The sequence below is a fragment of the Penaeus monodon genome, unplaced genomic scaffold (assembly GCF_015228065.2).
Source record: "Penaeus monodon isolate SGIC_2016 unplaced genomic scaffold, NSTDA_Pmon_1 PmonScaffold_4911, whole genome shotgun sequence".
Classification (NCBI taxonomy): domain Eukaryota; kingdom Metazoa; phylum Arthropoda; class Malacostraca; order Decapoda; family Penaeidae; genus Penaeus; species Penaeus monodon.
This window is the reverse complement of record NW_023659788.1, coordinates 1-17,316: the sequence shown is the minus strand read 5'-3', so window position 1 is coordinate 17,316 and position 17,316 is coordinate 1. Positions and strand designations below refer to the sequence as shown.

The 17,316-nt window shown below is 46.6% G+C and overlaps 1 protein-coding gene across 1 annotated transcript; it reads right to left on the bottom strand.

The window, feature by feature from the left end:
• Positions 1–3,264: 3,264 nt before the first annotated feature.
• LOC119571052 (sporozoite surface protein 2-like) lies at positions 3,265–15,670 on the bottom strand. Its single transcript, XM_037918522.1, has 9 exons — positions 15,662–15,670; positions 13,425–13,579; positions 12,385–12,455; positions 5,517–5,779; positions 5,000–5,080; positions 4,471–4,549; positions 3,929–4,116; positions 3,551–3,653; positions 3,265–3,269 (listed from the first exon to the last, which is right to left on the bottom strand). Exons 1-9 carry the CDS (start codon positions 15,668–15,670, stop codon positions 3,265–3,267), a joined length of 954 nt encoding a protein of 317 aa, XP_037774450.1.
• Between the last annotated feature and the right edge of the window lie 1,646 nt (positions 15,671–17,316).

Below are 17,316 nucleotides of genomic sequence, written 5' to 3'. Positions count from 1 at the left end.
TTAAACCCTGATATTATAGTCATAACCAGAGAGAGAGAGAGAGAGAGAGAGAGAGAGAGAGAGAGAACCGAAACAAGTGCCTGGTAGATGCTCGAAAGAGGTTAATAAAATTCTTTAAATACCAGAAGTAAGAAAGAACATTCAGCTGTGCGAATATCAATAATAAAATTATAAAATACTATAGATCTGATTACAGAACAATAACAAAGTAATCATTTGAGAATAAATTGGAAAATCATGGTAAATAGAATATCTTCTTCACAGCTAGTGGCTGGCACGTGGCACTTGGATACCATTCAGATGTTTCTCTGTTATTATTGAGGATTTAAAACTCATTCAAGGAGTAAGTGTTATTGAAGTTTATAATAGAATAATGCTATCTATGCTAAAATGAGGGTTTCATAAAATAATGTAATGTATAAATATAAAACTACTCAGATCGTATATAATAGCATGAATATATGCAATTTGTTTGTTTGTCAAAAGTAATTATGTTCCTACAAGAAATTAGTTATATTGAATCTTTTATTGTTTTATCATTCCTAAAATAGAACCATTGTTTCTTTTTTTGGGAATGGGTTTTGTGTTTTTGATCTGTTTGTTGTGTTTGCCCATGAGAAGTCCTTGGAGAGATCCACCAGATTGTAAAGCAGATGCCATCCTTAGGAATCCTCTGAACTGATACAGGGAAGAAATAAAGGAATTTGAGGAAAGTCTGTACAGACAAAGGATTCAAGAAGGAAGACATAAGGGAAGGACAGTTATACTACACACATTAGTGGAGAAGTGGACTTCTGTGTCAATTAAGTTTTTTTTTTTTTTTTTTTTAGTTGTGCAAGTTTAATGGTTTATCATTCAATATATCAAGAAATGTAAGATTATCAATTGTTTGATATTACCCTTCTCTCAGTTACCTCTAAGACTGAAAGTAGATCATCAGTAACCCTCTTATGATTATTATATTTTTATAGTGTGGGTTCATCAAGAGTTGACTCAGGTAATGATACAGGAGAGCTCACACTTGACGTTAATTAATAGTGCCCCCTCTAGATAAAGCCCGAGTGGATTTCCCAGTAGAAAGGGAAATAGTGGCTTTGACCATAGAGAGGAAGGAGTGGGCGCAATACAGAGGATCGGGGTATGCTGATCTCGTTTCGTCCGTTCGTTTGAGATTTCCGAAGTTCTAGCTTTGCCTGGGCCTTTCACTTATGGCCCGGCCTGTGTCAGCTTTTTATGGCTGTCTCATTTGGTTCTCTGACACTCGTGCTTACCGTGGAGGTGGGGATTGCCAGCAGGCGCTCCTGTAGCCGCGGTGTAAGCATCTCGCATAATCTCTTTACCAGCACGACAGCTGTGTTCTGCGGGCCTTGTCTCAGAAATTGCGTGTGCACACAATTCTCTAAGTAGTGTACGAGTATGGCGTTCGGCTTGCAGCAATGCATGCAACACCTCTCTTCCCGTTCTATTGTTTGTATGATCTGCCATGAACAGTGGTAACCTAGGCGCATTCTGTGCAAAATGACTTCGGTCCCTTTCGTTTTTTATTTCAGAGAGTGCCCAGGGGTTTCTACCCGGGTTTCCCATTTTAGTACCGGTGGCCGGGGGGGGAGGATCTCGTTTCCTCTCTTTAAAGCTGCAGGGGGAAAGGGGGGTTGCCATCACCATACACTTTTTCCCAAAAGGAATTTTGGGCCCCTGCTGTTTTTATCATGGGTTTGGGGGGGCCCATCCCCCCTGCAATTTTGGGCTATTTCTTTTCAGCAAGCTAAAATTTCCCTCGGGATCCCTATGTGGCGGGGAAAAACCCAGTTTAAAATTTTTCTTCTACCCTGTGAAGAACCCGGGCCCCAGTGAAAAGGATGGAGCCAAAAGGGTAGATATTGTCAGTGGGGGGCCCCCGGGGCTGAAGACAGTCGATGGCCCCTTTTGGGGTCCTTATGTATGACCACGGGGCCTTCCTTCACGGACGGTGGCTCAGTTTCTCATGATAGCAACTGCCTCTGCCTGTACGGGGAAAGGCCCTTGGGCCCTGTTACCCTAAATGGATTTTTTTTGGGAAACCCTTTGCGTGAACCCGGGCCCCCCTGCGTGGGGGGTCAAGGGATCGCCCGATCCACCCGTTAGAAATTTTTTCTGCTACCCGGAGGAGTGATGGTTGCAAGGGACAGGCTGGGTTTGTGGAAAAAAAATTCTTTTTTGGGGGGTTCCCAGCCCTCATACCGAGAACTCTATGGGGTTTGGGGTGCCCGGGGGGAGCTTCGACAATGTCAGGGGGGGGGGAAGCCCATGCCCTTGGAAAAGAAGGGTTCTTTGAGCTGATACGTATTAACCCCCGGGCTGGGGTGAGAAGCCGGGAAGTTTTTTGAAAAACAGCTCCTGACTATTTTATGTCTTGGGCTTGTTTTCCTGGGACCCTTTAGATGCCCTTTTGAAAAAAATTGGGCGCCATTAGATCGTTTTCGTGAGGCCAAGGGGAGAAGGTTTGCCCCCCACTAGGGGGTTTTTAAGGCCCTTTCGCCCACCTTGGGGCACCCAGAAGACCCTCCGTTTTCCTCGGACCCGGGTTTTAAAAACCAATCTTCTCGGCCAAAACAAGCTGAGGAGGAGAGGGGGCGGTACTTCCCTGGCTCCTTTTTTTAGGGAGGGGAAAACTAGGGTTTACCCCCTTCCAACTCTGGGGGTAGAGGGGAAAAATTTTTCCCAGGACTTGTTGATGGGGTTGCAGGGGGGGCAAAGCTCACCAAATAGCCCCCAGGAGGGAAGTGAGGGGGGTACGCAAACCCCCCTCAGAGCCCGGGGCTGTGTTACAACTGGCTTTATATGATTTTTATTTCCCTCAGAGAAAAGATAACATCTGGTTATTTTTTGGGGCCCCTTTTTTCCCTCGATAAGAAAAGTCTGTCGGGTTTTGTAGGCGTTCTTGCCCTTTGCCTCATTGGGGCGGCAGGCGTTCCCTTATTGTTCTCGCAAGAACCCCCGTCCCGCCAGTCTGTTTGCCTCTCGGGGGGTCATGGTGTGTGCATCTGGGGGCTGAGCGCGGGGAAATTTCGCTTGACCCATTGTCATCCCTTGGAAGGTGGTATGGGGGTCGAAGGCCCCAAAAACCTTTCCCAGCCATTTTTCCCCTGCCTGACTCTTTTGGCAGTTTCCTTGGAAATCCCTGACAGCCCCCCTTTTTAGGGGGGCTGGGTTTTCCCTTTTTTTTTTTTTTTGCCTTTGGAAATTTTTTTGGCCCCTTTATTTACCCTTTTTTTTTGGACCCCCCTAATCTGAGGGTTAAAAATACCGGGGGTTTTTTGGACTCCTAAACCAAGGCCGGGGGGTTTTTGGGTTTTAATTTTTTTGGTTTTTCCCCAGTGAGGCTGCCTCATAAATGGCTTTTAAAAGTCTGGCTTGTAAACACTTCCACTTTTCACTTTTTTGTGGGTTCTTGCTTCTAAAGGGCCCGCAGGCCAAGGCGTTCTGAAATCCCCCCCGGGGCCCCCCAATTTGGGCCTTTCTTTTTTCCTTTTGGTTTTCCTTCGTGGAATTTTCGGGGGGCCCCCACTACCCTTTAGGGTGGTTATATTTGGCCAAAATTTGGGCATATGTTTGGTCTCAATCATGCCAAAAAATCCTTCCCCCGGGAATTTCCAGGGGCCCCAGGGTGAGGTCTAGGAACCCCCTTACATGCTTTGGGCCCCTTTGGGTTTTTTGAGGGGGGCCCGACCCAGGGAAATGTTTTTTTTTTTTTTTTTTTTTTTTTTTTTAAAAAAATTTGGGGGGGGGGGGGGAATTTTGGTCGCCCCCTTTGGTCCCCAAACCAGGGGAGCCAAGAGGGAGTGGTTTTGCGTTAAAGTCCCCCCCTAGTTCTTTTCCGGTTTTCTTGCTGCAGAAGCCAAAGGGGCTAAATTTTCCTAAGGTTTACTACAGGGGGCCCGGGTTTTACACAGGGTACAATTTCAGGGGAAGTGAATCTCGACGGAAGAAAATTCAACACCCCACAGTGCGGTGCTTTCCGGCTTTTGGGTTGGAGCGGGAATTGTTGCCCCTTGACAAGGGTAAATCGGGCCCTTTTTTTTCCCCCGCACGTGGAAGCATGAAGACCGATCCCCGGGAGAACCCGAACAGGTTCCACTGTTAAGTTCCGGGCATGACAATGAATGCTCCTTGATCCACTTTTTCATGGGGGAGGGGAAATTTCCTTTTGGAGAACAAAGATGTTTCCACCCCTTTAGATTGGGGCCCATAAATGTTACAGATGTTTACTTTCAAGCCCATTTTTGCGAATTGGACTGACTATTTTTCTGAGTCTGACAACCCTTTGTAAAACCCCCTTGCTGCTTGAGGGGTTTTTTTCGGCTGCCCGGTCCCCGGGCCCAAGGGGGGTAAGACCCCCCCCCTTTGGGGTTAGCTTGATTTTGGGGTTTTTTGGGGTTTTCCCCTGGCTTGGCTTTTTTTTTTCCCATTTTTTCTTTGCGGGCCCTTTGCCTGGGCGGGGTCCATTTTTTTCTGATTCGGTTTCTGGCAGGGCCTTCTGGGTTTCTTCATTCGCCCTTCCCCAAGGGCCCTGTTGCCATGTCAAATACAGTAGTCACGGGGATCAAAGTCCCCCCATCGGGGAAAGGCCCTTTTTTTTTTTGGGAAAGGGATTTTTGTGGTGCTTTTTTTGAACCTTTTTCCTGTGGTTTTTTCTGCACTTGCTTCTTTTGGGGGGAAAAGGCCTGTTTTGCCCGGAGATCCCCGGGTTTTCCCGGCTGGGGGGCAGCTTCCTTTTGGGAGGTCGGGGGGGCCCTTTTTCGCTTTTGTTTTTCCCCCCCAGGACATAGGTGCCTGGGGGGGGGGGCGGGGAACGGGTCTGGCCCCGCTTTTAGCAACCCTCTTGCCCTTAAAAGGCCCCCTTTTTCCCCGGGACAGAGCAACCCAGGCTCCGGGTCGTAAACCCCTTTTGGGCCACAGTTGGGACATTTACGGGTTGTGCCTTTCCTTTTCCTCTTTTGTTAGGCCTTAAAATGCACACCTCGGTGTTGTGTCCCTTTGCTCCCCAGCCCACCACATTTGGCTTGGCTGTGCAGCTAGCCGGTAGTGTCCATACTTCGGACTTAAAAACACCGCAGGGGTTTCAGGAAAAAACTTTAAAAAGGGGTTTGTAGGGTTAACCCCAAATTTTACCCAATAAAAGGGTAGAGGGGGGGGTTTACCTTTCATAGCCCCACCGGATTCCCGGGTTTGGGAGTCTTCCTCCAAAAAACCTGTGGGTGGGGATGCGATCACCCCCCTATCATACGGGGATTGAAAAAGGGAAAAAAAAGAATGGCCCCATCTTGCCCCTTTTTTCCCTCGGGATTCATTTGGTGGGGGCCCTCATTTTCCCTCCCATCTTTTGCTCCTTTTTTAAAACCAGGAAAAAAAAAGGGTGCTTGATTTTTGGGGCCATGATGATCTTTCCCCCTGATCCGCCAAAACCCGGTTGACAACCGGTTTTTGCGTTGGATCCCCAAAATGCCCTGCCCTTTTTGGGAGGAAATTGCCCGAACCCTTTGGGGGTTTTGGACTGGCACTTTGAACTGGGGGAAACGTTTTGGGGGGTCCGGGGACTCTCCCTCAAAAGTCGGTCCCCGGGCCCTCGGTCTTTTTGGGCCCTTTTTTTCCTTTGGTTTGGGGCTTGTCGGGGAGCCCAGCTGTTTGGGCCCGGGTTTTAGCGGGTGCTCCCGAATGGTCGGGGGGGGTTCGTCTGGGGGGTCCCTCAGAACCTTCCTCCCTGGGTTTGCTGGCCTGGGGGACCGTACTAGATTTCCATCTGGGGGGGACAGACATATTCTTACGGGTTTTTTCCCGCCCTTGTCCACCAATCTTGGGGGCCCCCCAGGGGAAAAGACGGGTTTTCCCTCCTGTGCTCGGGGTTTTTTTTGCCCCCCGGGGAGGCACGTATGGTTTTAGGGGGGGCTGCCGTGGTGGGGGCCCTTTGGGCCAGGGCGTCCAACATTAGCATCTGTTGTGGGGGGTTTTTTGTTTGTTTTTTTCCATGTATTTCCACTTTTTTCTTTCCCTCACGCCCCCACCCACCCCCCGGAGCCCAAAAAGGGGAAGCTGATTTTAAAAAACCAAAATGCCCTAACAAAAAAACAGGGGTAGAGTGGTTTATAAACCCAAATTTAAAGCCTTTTCCCAGGGGGAGGAAAACACCAACATGATTTGGCTTGACCCTAGCCTCCCGGGGAAGCCCAAGCCGTTTGCCGGGCCGGGCCTTGGATCAAAACCCCCTGTCTTACCGGAAAAAGAGGACCAAAGAGGGGGGTTTTGCTAACCCCCACAGGGGTACTCATTCACGGCATCCCCTAAACCCCGGGCCCTTCCTTTTCCCCCCCACCCGCAAAAGGCCCTGCCACGCACTCAAACGCGTGGGTGGGTTTTTAAACCCCCGGGGGGAAAAAAAAACAGAGGGGATCCCCCTTCCCCAACCTACGGGAAAATCTTTGAGGGGAAAACACTTTTGCTCCTCCCTCAGTGAGGAGGGGACTCTTTCTTTTTTCCCGGGGAGTTTTCCCCTTTTTTTTCCCAGAGAGGACCTGTACCTTTTTAAAAATGAAACCCCTTCTCTTTTGAAAAAACCCCCAAAAGGGTGTTTTCCCCCCAGTTGGGAAAAAAAGAGGGGGGTCCCCCGCCAAACCCATTCCAGTAAGGTTTTCCTTTATCCCCCTGAAACAGCCAACCACAGACTTTTTCTAAAATGAGGGAGGAAGCAACTTATGGCAGGAAAGGGGAAAATTTAATTGTTTCTGTTTTAGCAGCAGCTATTTAACAGAACCCGGGGGGAGGGTGGCCCCCGACATTTTTTCAAAGTGTATCCCCCTTCTCTCTGAAACACCCAAAGGGTTTTTTTCCCCCTCATGAGAGGAAAAATGGGCCTTTTCAAACCCGTTCCTTTAAATTCCTTTATCCCTCGAAACAGCCAAAACCCCAGACTATTTCATCACAGTGAGGGAGAGAAAACCCAACTTTTTTTTTTAGCGGTTTCTTGGCACAAAGGGAAATTAGGGGTTCTGTTAGCAGAGCTATTTACACAGAAACCCGGCTGGGCCCCGACAAAAAGGGGGGGCTTTCCCAAAACCCGCCCATCGTTTCCCATTTTGAAACAGAAAAGAGGGGGAGTCATCGATGGTCCCGCCCAGACCAGTCCCCCAGGGAAATAGAATGGGAAATCTTGGGGACACCTAAGGGAGGCCCTTTTAAGGCCCCCCCCGACCCCACCCTCCCCTGCGGGATTGGGGTTTTTACCCCCGGTCCGAGCCCCCGCGCCCCAAGAAAGGGGGGGTCCAGTTCACCAAAAAAAGGTGTGCACAAAAAGTTATCCTAATGCCCAAAAAATTTGTATAGGAAAAGGGAAAAGGCTTTGAGGTCACAAAACTACAAAGCCGCCCCATTTGGGATCGTGGGGAGCGAAAAAAAGGGGGGCGGTCAACCCCCCCGATAAAAGCGTGAAGCCGAGGCCCCAAATTGCGGGGCCCCCGGGGGCCGGGGCATCTCTTTAATCCCCTCAAGACCGAAGGGGGGTCATAGTGGCTCCCCTTAGCTTTTTTCTGGCTTTTGGCGCCCCCCGCCCGCGCCCCCCTCGAGCGCCTTTTCCCCCTAGGGGCCTCCTTCGCTCTGAAAACGCCCAAATAAAGGGGCCGATTCACCGCAGGGAGAGAAAAAAAGGAAGTCCTTCCCAAATCAGCTGCTCGATTGGGCCACTGGGATCCCCAATCAATACAATAAATTAAAAGGAAAAGGAGGGAAAAAGCAATGGAAGAGTGGGGGAGGGGGAGAAGGTGAAACTTGGAAATTTGAAGGAAATGGGGGGATTGAAAAAAAAGGGGGGCGAAACCCTTTCAGTCTTTTCTTGTTTTTTTTTTGTCGTGTCTGGGCTTTTGTTTAAGGGGTCAAGTAGACAAGTCTTTAAATGGAAAATTTCCAAATGTGCTGTGATTTTGGAACAAAAATTTTTTTTTTTTTTTATGGAGTTTTTAAACTTTTTTTTTGTTTTTTTTTAGTTTTTTTTAAAATCACTGAAACAAACTATTTGTTTTATTATTTAATTTAATTTTCTCTACTCAAACACATAAAAACGAGGGGAACAAAAAATTTTGGGTTTAATTTTGGTATTTTTTTCTTTTTTTTTTCGTTTTTTGGCCCAAGAAACAAAGGGGGCGAGTTTTTTTATTGATTTTTTTTGGTTTTTTTTTTTTTTTTTTTTATTATTTTAATTTTTATTATTTTTTTTTTTTATTTTTTATTTTTGGTAACTAAGGCCCTCAGGGGGGGGAACTAAAACAAACAAGAACTAGACATGGTATGATGAATGATGAAGGGGGGAAATTTAGCCCCCGTGGGGCAAAAAAAAAGAGCACTGGGGGGAGGGTGGGGGTGGATAAAATGAGTTATGAGGGAAAAGTGGGGGGATAAAAAAAGGGGGTAGTAAGGTTTTAAATTGTTTTAAAATTTAAAAAATTGCGGGGGAAAGAATTTAGGCGGTGTTTTTTTTTTCATCTTAGGGGCAAATGAAGGCTAACCCTAGGTTGACCCGTTCTAAAGGGTAGACCAGGTGTGAGCAATAAAATATACACAAAGGTGTTGAATAAATAAAAGAAAAAACGAACAAAAGCAGAAGTGGAATGCAATAACAAACAAAAAAACCAAAATTTTTTTTTTTTTTTTTGGGGGAAAAACCAATCTAGTTGGAAAAAAAAAAATGGGTAATTTTAACAAATAAACAAAGAAAAGGTAATAGTTGCAACACAACAAAATCAAGGGCATGGGATAAGTTTAAAAAATAGAGATTGATGTAATTAATGTGAAATCAAAAAAAGAAAAAGAGGTCTGTTTTTTTTTTTTTTCACTTTTTCCGTAGAAACATCCCCCATTCCCTTTCTTTCCTCTGACCCGCCCTGCCGGGCTTATGCAATTGCATGAATGCAAATTCCATAATCCCAGGCCCAAACGAGTCAGAGTCCCCCTAGCCAAATTTATAAGATGTTTAGTCCCCCTTTAAAATCCCTTTTTTTAATTCGTCGGCCGCTGATCCCCAAAAGACCACTGGCGGGCCCGGAAAAGTGTGCCCAAAATGACGAGCCGGGGGGTAACTTTTTTTTTTCCCTTATTTTTTCCACCCACTAGGGGGTTTGGAAAAGGGTTTTTTGTCTAAAGGGGCCAAACCCCCTTTTTTGGTTATTTTAAATTTTTTGATCTTTTTGGTATGGGGTCCCCTTTATTTGTTTTCGAAGTAGACTTCGACTCTGGGGGGTTTTTTAAAAGGTGTCAAAAATTTTCGGGGGCGCCCAAAGATTTAGCCTTTTGTTGGTGGTCCCTCCCCATGTTTCCCCCGACACCTCATGCGACACCCGCCGTCTCCCACATTTTAGAGGCGTTTTAAGGGGATCGGTACTGGGTTTGATGATCTCTCGCAAAGATTTTAAATAAAGGGTTCTCACCGCCACCACCCATTTAGTTACCTATGGGAACGGGATGTCAGTGTTATGAAATGATGATAGTGAAAGGGGAAAAGGGTTGAGGAAAGGAGGGACGGGAAAGTGTATGTGTAAGTGTGTGAGAGAGAGAGGTTGTGTAAGTGTAGTGTGCGAGAGTTTGTTAAGCGTGATTTACCCGAAAAGGAGACGTGTGGGGGGGGACGACTCCCCAAACTCAGTATGATGCCGAGGTGTGTGACACTGCTTCCCTTTGTGACATAACCTCATTCTACTATTCACTTCCGGGGTTTTTCCAATTCCATGGTTCGTTCTCCCAAATTTTTCCCAAAATTTTTGATTCAAGGCTATTAAAAAACTCATCGCAACTCATTTAAAAAAGATATAAAACACAGAACATAAAACACAAAAGGGAAAAACGGGGAACATAAAACACTAAAATGAAACACGAAAACATGAATACACTAAAATGAACACGAACATCAATTACTAAAATGAACACGAACATAAAATCATTAAAATAAAGCAGGGGAACATGTATAAAACACCAAATAGAACACATGAACGTAAGAACATAAAATTCTAAAAAATGTTTCTGAGGCACGGTCCTTTTAATCATTTCACTTTACTAGATGTACACAAATCTCTCTTGCTACTAGTTCGAATGAATCTCACGACCACTTATCTTTCAGGAAGGCTCATTCCGGGGTTCCAATAAACCAATGACCAATCCCCTGTCATGCCTCTCTTGTCTCCCTCTAGCTTCGTGGCGCGTAAAGAACATAATTAAGGAGGGGAATCTTTTCACTAAATGAATTTAAAATTACGTTAAAATAATTAAAAGTGGCAAAATAAACATGTAAAGAAACAAAAGAAAATAAGATAATAAATACTGAAGTAAAAGAAAGTTTAAAAATTTAAAAGATTCCCTCCTACTCATCACTTCGCTCTTCAAGATGAATTCCCTTCGTTTCTTGCGTTCATGTGGGCCCAAAGGGATAAATAACTATATAAATAAAACTTTTATTAAGTATAAAACAGACAAATACAATAAAACAGTAAAAAAAGATGGAGATAGCCGCGTTTTCTTTCCCTGGTGCGTTTTCTATGCAGGTGTGGAGCCTCAGGGCGAATGTGGGCATCCTCACCCCCGGGAGATAAATCGTCCCCTTAGACTGTCTGAGAGACCCTTTTCATTCTTTTCGTATGCCTGTGGGAGATTTTAAAGGGGAAAGGGGGTTTAAGTAAAAGTCACCGGTCGTGGCCACGCCGCCCGGACCCCCGCCCGTCCAGGGGTGACCAGATGCAAGCCCCCCTTGAGGGTCATCTTCCTCTCCTCTTCCCCCCCAAAAAGCGCCGATTTTTTTCCCCCCACCCAAAACAGGTGCACTAAAAAAAATTGGGCTGGTCTGAGAGCCCGGGCAGGGGCCCCTGCTCCCCCCCCCGACCCCTTTTGACTTGGGATCCGTCCCCCGCAAACCCCTCGGTCCGGGAAAAGAGTACGGGTCGACTTGTTTAAACCAAGAGAAGGGGGAGAAGGGGGCGCCGAAAAGGACCCCGCTCTCTACGGCCCACCAAAAAGGAAGCCCCGCCGAGCCCCCAGAAGCGGGGAAGATTTGGCTTAGGAAGGGGGCAAAAAAAAAAAAGCCACACCCGGCGACGAGCAGACGCCAAGAGCGCCCCATTAAGGGGTATGCCTGTGAAGGGACCCCCTTTGATGGTGCCACCATCCCGGCGCCCGCAGCATCGTAATCGAAAAGGGAAAATACGATCGTTGTGCTCTTGAAAAAGGGCCCCGAAGGAATTCAGAGCGTAGGGGAGGCAGCTCGCCGGAGCTGAGTGGGGAACGTCGGGGTAGGTTTGGGGCAGGAGAAAATTTCACTGCGGTCGTCGGGGAGAGTGCGTGGTAACACGCTCCGAATTTATAAATTCGAGAGGCTTCCAAAGGGGGCCAGCCCTCCCCTCCCCCGTGATTGGTTAATCCCCGTCGCACGAGGGAGCTGGGAGAGCCCATGGTCGTCTCTTTGCCATTAAAGTCGCTGGTTTTTCGGGGTTCCCAAACCTTTGGGGATTTGGGTGACTTCTGATTTTTTTTTTATTTTTATTTATTTTATTTATTTTTTAAAAGTACATAATGTATCCTTATTTAGTCATGGTCATATGATGTCGTTTTGGGGTGTGTATAGGGTGGGGGGGGTTCTGTGATTTTAAAATGTTCTGGGCCCCATGTGTTTGTGCGTGTGTTTGTGTTTTTGTCAATATGTTGTAGTGTACGCTTCTATTCGCGTAGTCGGGCCCAGGTTTTTTTTTGCTCACGTGTATGCGTGTGTTAGGGGTTTTCCTGCTGATGTTCTGTGTAGTGTTCGCAGGTTGGGCTATAAATGTGCGCCGTTATCCAAGTATGCTTTTTTTCTGTACTGATTGCATTTTGTTTTTTTGGAGTTTGATTTGAAACCAGTGGGATAGTGTGTTTTAAAGGATTTTAAAAAAACTGTCAGACCGACAGTTGTTTTGAAAAGTCTGAGTTTTTTCGTGGATGCACATGTAAACGCTGATTTTTGGGTGAGTGCTGTTTTGCTTGGGTGATTTTTTGTTTGTGTGGGGGTAAAATCCTTTTTTTGGAAGTGGAACCCCAAAATGTTCCCCCTTTTTTGTTTTTGGGGAGTTAGTTATTGACTGTGAGGGGTTGGGGTTTTCTGCGTGGGAGGGGAGGTTTTTTGAATTTTTTGATGCTTTTCGTATTTTCCAGTGGTGCTCAAAGTGTTGATGTTCGGAAAAGCTCTTTCTTTGTGTTTTTCATGAAGTGTTGTGATTTAAAGGGTGTAAAATTATTTGTGGATGCCCGTCTGCATAGGAAAAAAAATTGCTGAAGGTGTAGGTTGTGGAAATTTTTGGCGTTACCATATATAGGGTGGGTGTTTTAAAACGTTCCCTGGGGTACCCCTTTTTAGTGGAAAAAAAGGGGCCCCAGGGGGTTTTCCCTGGTTTAGTGGCCCCCTGTGGTCCAGGAAGCTGCAGAGGGGCGTGGGAGTGTGGGGAGTTTTAACGTTTAAATTGTATTTGAGGCCTTGTGCCAAACCTTGTCAAGGCCTTGCTGACGTCTGTGAAGAGTTAGCTGGTGTTTGTTAGCGAGCCGAGAGCGATCTCCTCAAAGTGAGGGGATAACGCTCTCGGTCCCCTTGTGGGCAAAACCCAATTTTTCCCTACTGTTGTGCATGTTGTTTTTTTTCAAGGTTGTATTGAGTTTACCGGGAAACTTCCAGAAATGAGATGGGCGGTATTTCCCCCAACCTCATTCTGATTTCCCCGATTTTTTGGTATGGGGGTGAGGTAGCGTTTTTAAAAACTTTGCGGGGAAAATTCCCTGTAGCCAGTGCTCATTGAAGTTTGGGGGCGTACCCCGGAACTTGGGGGTGGCAGATTGTTTTGTTTTTTTTTGCTTCTCCTGTTGTTGTGTTTTTGGGGTTTTTGATGGTGTTAACAATTTCTTCGGGGGGTGATCGGTGGGGAGGGGGGAAACGTCCTCTTGAGATTTTTTTAGAGTAATGATTTTTCGGGAAGTTATTTTCTGTTTGTGTAAAAGTGTGTGACCTCGTTCTGTGGGTGGCGAATCGGCTTTTCTCAGTGGGGGAATCGGAAATTCTGTTGCAAATTCCTGTGGAAAGCTCCATCTCCTCCACCGGAAAACCTTCTCCGGTTTTGTATTGTAAAGTATGTTGGCGTCTGTTGTCGACCACTGTTTTTCTGAAGGAACTCCAAAACTTTTGGGGCCCCTTTGTATTTGACATATTTTTGTGCAAGGGTTTCCCGTGTTTTTTCATTACTTTGTATTGGTGTGTATTGGGCGTCCAGCCCCTTTTTGTGTTAATGGGGTAAGGTCTATATTGTTTTTTGGCAATTTCAGAGGGATGTTTTTGTATGGGGGATGGTTTTTGTTTTGTTTTTTTTATTTTGGGCCAGTCTGGCCGCTTAGTCTGTTACCCCTGTTCAAGGGGGTTGTTTTCATTTTTTGGGGTTGGGCCCTCGAATTCGATTTTGTTGGTTGGGATCATTTTGGGGGTTTCGTTGTAATGTTGATTTACAGGGGGGTGATCAGGAGGTGACATCGTCGTTGATATATGATAGTGTGGTGTGCTCTGTTTGGGAAAATTTTAAAGTCAGGTATTGTTGTTTTTTTATAGTAATATATTTGGTGTGTGTGGACCGATTTTGGTAGTCTTCCGTTTATGTAGGAGGCCAGCCTCTCCTACTGTGTTGGTTGGTTGTATCTTAAGTTTGTGGGTTTTGGCGTTAGTCTTCCATGTGTATATTTGGTTTTTTGTGCCTCAGGGGCTCAAAATGCAGGTTTGGGGGTTAAGGGCTTTGGGTGGGATTAAAATTTGCCTTTTTGGGCCTTGTGGTGTTTTCTTCGACGCCAAAAAGGGCCCAAGTAAATTTTTATGATTTTTGGAGTGTTTGTTTTTTTACGCAAAAAGCTAGCCCTCACTTTTTTCTGTTTTGTTTTAAGAGTAGTAGGTATGGGAGATCTTTAAGGAGTGTGTTATTGACCCAGGCTGTTTAGAATGATTGTGGGTCATGTTTTCTGTATAGTTCATAGTTCATTTTTTTGGGGTTGTCCAGTGTAGACATTGTGTTGGATGACTTGAGGCGTGAGTGTAGTGATGTTATTTATATGTTTCGTGCTGGTTCTTTGGTTATGGGAAGGTGTCCCCCTTATGTTTTTTGGTGATGTCAAGGTTCTTTTAATCATCCGTTGGTTACCGGGGTTTTCCCTTTATGACCATGTTAATTGCCTTCCTTAGAGAAAAGCCACCTGATTTGTCCTTTTTTGATTTATTTTCCGATTTCCCGTCTTCCCCGGGATCGTATTTTTTTGGGGTTTTTTTTGGGCAAAAGTCGATACCATAGAAAATTTTGGGCTTTCACCGTGCCTTCCTTACCTCTCCGCCCATCCCCCACAAAGGGGGGATCTGGTCCTCGGGATTTTAGGGGTCGATGAGATTGGGGTTTCTAGCTGCTGGGGGGGGTGGCTTAGGCAAGCCTGTAGCGGTGCGGTAAAAGGGATACTTTTTGAGGATGGGCCCTTGAGGGGGAGCTTTCTGTTCTTGGGCCTGACTGAGGGGGCGGGGGTGGAATTTCGGGTTTTTGGGGGGGTAGGGAGTTGATCAGCTGTGTTTCTAAGGCTTGGGTGTGAGAAACTGTTTCAGAGGGTTTCCTGACTGGGGGGGGGGGGGGGGACCCCCCCAGAAGTCGCTTCCCCTGGTCAGGTCAAGAGGTTGTTTTCCCTTTTTAGGCCCCCCCTGGCATCTCCCTAAAAACCTCGTTCAGGATGTGATGTTTGAAGGGGCGGCGCAAGATACCATAATTTTCCCTTTTACATGTTTTAGGCAGGGCTAAATGCCCATGGTTCTTTTTAGAGATGTTTTTTTTACTTTGTTCCCTGATGTTTTGCGGGCCCGATTGTGAGGGGGTTTTCCCGGCGTTGGGGGTTGTTGAACTGTAGCTTGTGCGTCTTTTGGGGTACTGCTTTTAGAGGGGCACCTCCTTTTTTTTTCGCCTTTTCCTGAGGGTTTTTATAGCCCCTTTCCGGGTGGGGCGCTGTTGGCAAAGTTTTGGTGTTTCCCCACCGCAGTTCAGGCATTTTTTTTGTGTGGCTGGTCAGCTTCGATATGAGTGCCGGACCCCATTTAACATCGTTTTTTTTTCCCTCTTTTCTGTTGGACTTCAGGTGTCCTTGAAACTGTTTATGCATTTTCGACTGTGGGGAATTTGCTCAAATTCTATTTGCCACGGGTTTCAACAAAAGTTTGAAGAGGTAAATCCTTCCCCTTTTTATCTTTTTTTGCCGAGGCTGGTCGGAAAAAATTTGCTTTCATCAAAAGAGAGTTTTTTAGATGTGAACGTTTTCCAAATTTTGGGGTGGGGAGGATGCCTAAACTCATTGGCAATATCTTTTTGTTTCACTAACAAACCCGTCCGTCCCGCTTTTTTTAAAACAGGGTGAGTTTCGCTCGCATATCCAATGAGCAAGGTGTAAATCCCAAATTCTGCAGTTTTGTGGGGGGGGGGCAAGAAAAATTATCTTTTTGTTTGGAGTCCTCAAGACAAAAAACCCCCCATGGGTCGGGTAGTACCGGGTATCTGACTCGGCCCCGAAAAGTGCCTGGGGGAGGGAGTTCGGCAGCTCGGGGACAGGCCGCCGTTTAATTAATCTTTACCTTAATCATGGTGGTTTTTTGGTTTCATAGGGCCAGGAATGGAGTGGAGGAGTAAGAGCAGGTAAACAGTGGAGTGTTAAAAAGGTGGAAAATTATTTTGGGGGAAAAGTGGGAGGTTGAGTGGTGATGGGGGCTTTTTGAAGAGATTTACAGGGTCCTGCACTCGACCCCCCACAGTGACAGACTGGTTGCGTTCTCCAGCGCACTGAGGGATTGGAGCTTTTTGTTGGGGCCCTCCCTTTTGCCCAAACTTTTTACAAAAAAGGGGGGAAAGGGTAAGAGACACACCACCCAGACAAATCAAAGGGCTCTGGGGCTTCTTTAGGTCCAGATGGCCAAGGAAATTTGAAGGAGTTTTGGGGGAAAAAAGCACACCTAAATTCCCCTCAGACTGCGGGCTTCCCATACTGGTCACCCTGGGATAGAGGAGGTTTTAGTTTCCCTGTCACCGTCAAAGTCAAAAAAAAAAACCGCTGAGGGCAGTGGAATGCAAAAATCCTCTGAAAAGAGATAATTTGAAAACTTTACGCTAGAGAGGGTATAATAACAGAAGGGGATCGGGCGCGTTTTAGGCCCCGGTACTCCGGGGTAGCTTAATGACACTTTGTTTTTACCATTTGTTCTATGTGACTCTCTTTGCTTGCCCTAGTGCTCGCGGACGGGGACTCTTTTTTTCCTTTTGAAAAATTTCGAAATTCGGCTTCCCCCCGGGCCTTTCATTTATGGCCCGGCTTTGGTGGGTTTTTTAGGCTTCCATTTGGTTCTCTCACTCAGGGTTACCGTGGCGTGGGATCCCAGCGGGCGCCCCTGTGCGGGGGGGTTAAGCATCTCGCATAATCTCTTTACTAGCACGACGGTGTGTTTTTTCGGGCCTTTCTCGGAAAAAGCGTGTGCACCAATTCTTTAATAATGTACAAGTGTGGGGTTTTGTCGCCGCAATGCATGCAACACCCTCTTCACGTTCTGTTTTTTTTTGTATGATTGCCCTGAACAGTGGTAACCTAGGCGCTTCTGTGCAGAAGCTTTTGGTGTCTGTTATTTATTTCAAGATTCCAGTGGTTTATAGCCCGTGGGGTCATGAGGCTCCCCCTCAATGCTTAAATTGGCTGTAGCACTTCCCCGTTTTCGCTTTTTTGTGGGGTTCTTACTTCTCAGACAGCGGGCCCCAAAGGGGCCTGAAACCCTGCCCGTTGGGGTTTGTCTGTTTCCCCTCTTGGATTTGCGTGGGTTTCGGGGCATATCTATGAGGTAGTTATAGTCCGAATGGTCACTATGACGTTCATCGACACGCCATCCAATCCTCCACCAGAGTCCAGTGGCCAGGGTGAGGTTAAAACCCCCCCTTGACAGCTTTGGCTCCTGGCTTTGAGGAGACGATCTCGGGGAATTTCAAGCACGTTTTCTATGTGATAGCCGCGCATCGGGGCCAGGCTGTACACATTGTACAATTTCGGGGGCCCCCCGGGCCCGGTGAATCTCACGGCAAGAGATTCAACATTTCACCCCAAGGTTTCCGGGGGTTTTTTCAAAACAAACCCTTTTATGCCGGAGCCAAAAGGGGGGAAATTTGTTGCTTTGGGGAACAAGGGGGGAAAACAAAAAAGGGGCCTCCTTTTGCCCCCCTTTTTTCCCCAGAAAAAAGGGGGGGCAAGGGG

Bases quoted from the DNA above. Each gene is read 5' to 3' on its own strand.
- LOC119571052 (XM_037918522.1), bottom strand. The intron at 4,550-4,999 runs GTGTGCATTTTA...ACATGGCAACAG, and splicing joins CAAAGGGACACAACACCGAG to GGCCCTTGGGGAAGGGCGAA. The intron at 4,117-4,470 runs GCAAAGGGCCCG...GGAACTTAACAG, and splicing joins AAAAAATGGACCCCGCCCAG to TGGAACCTGTTCGGGTTCTC.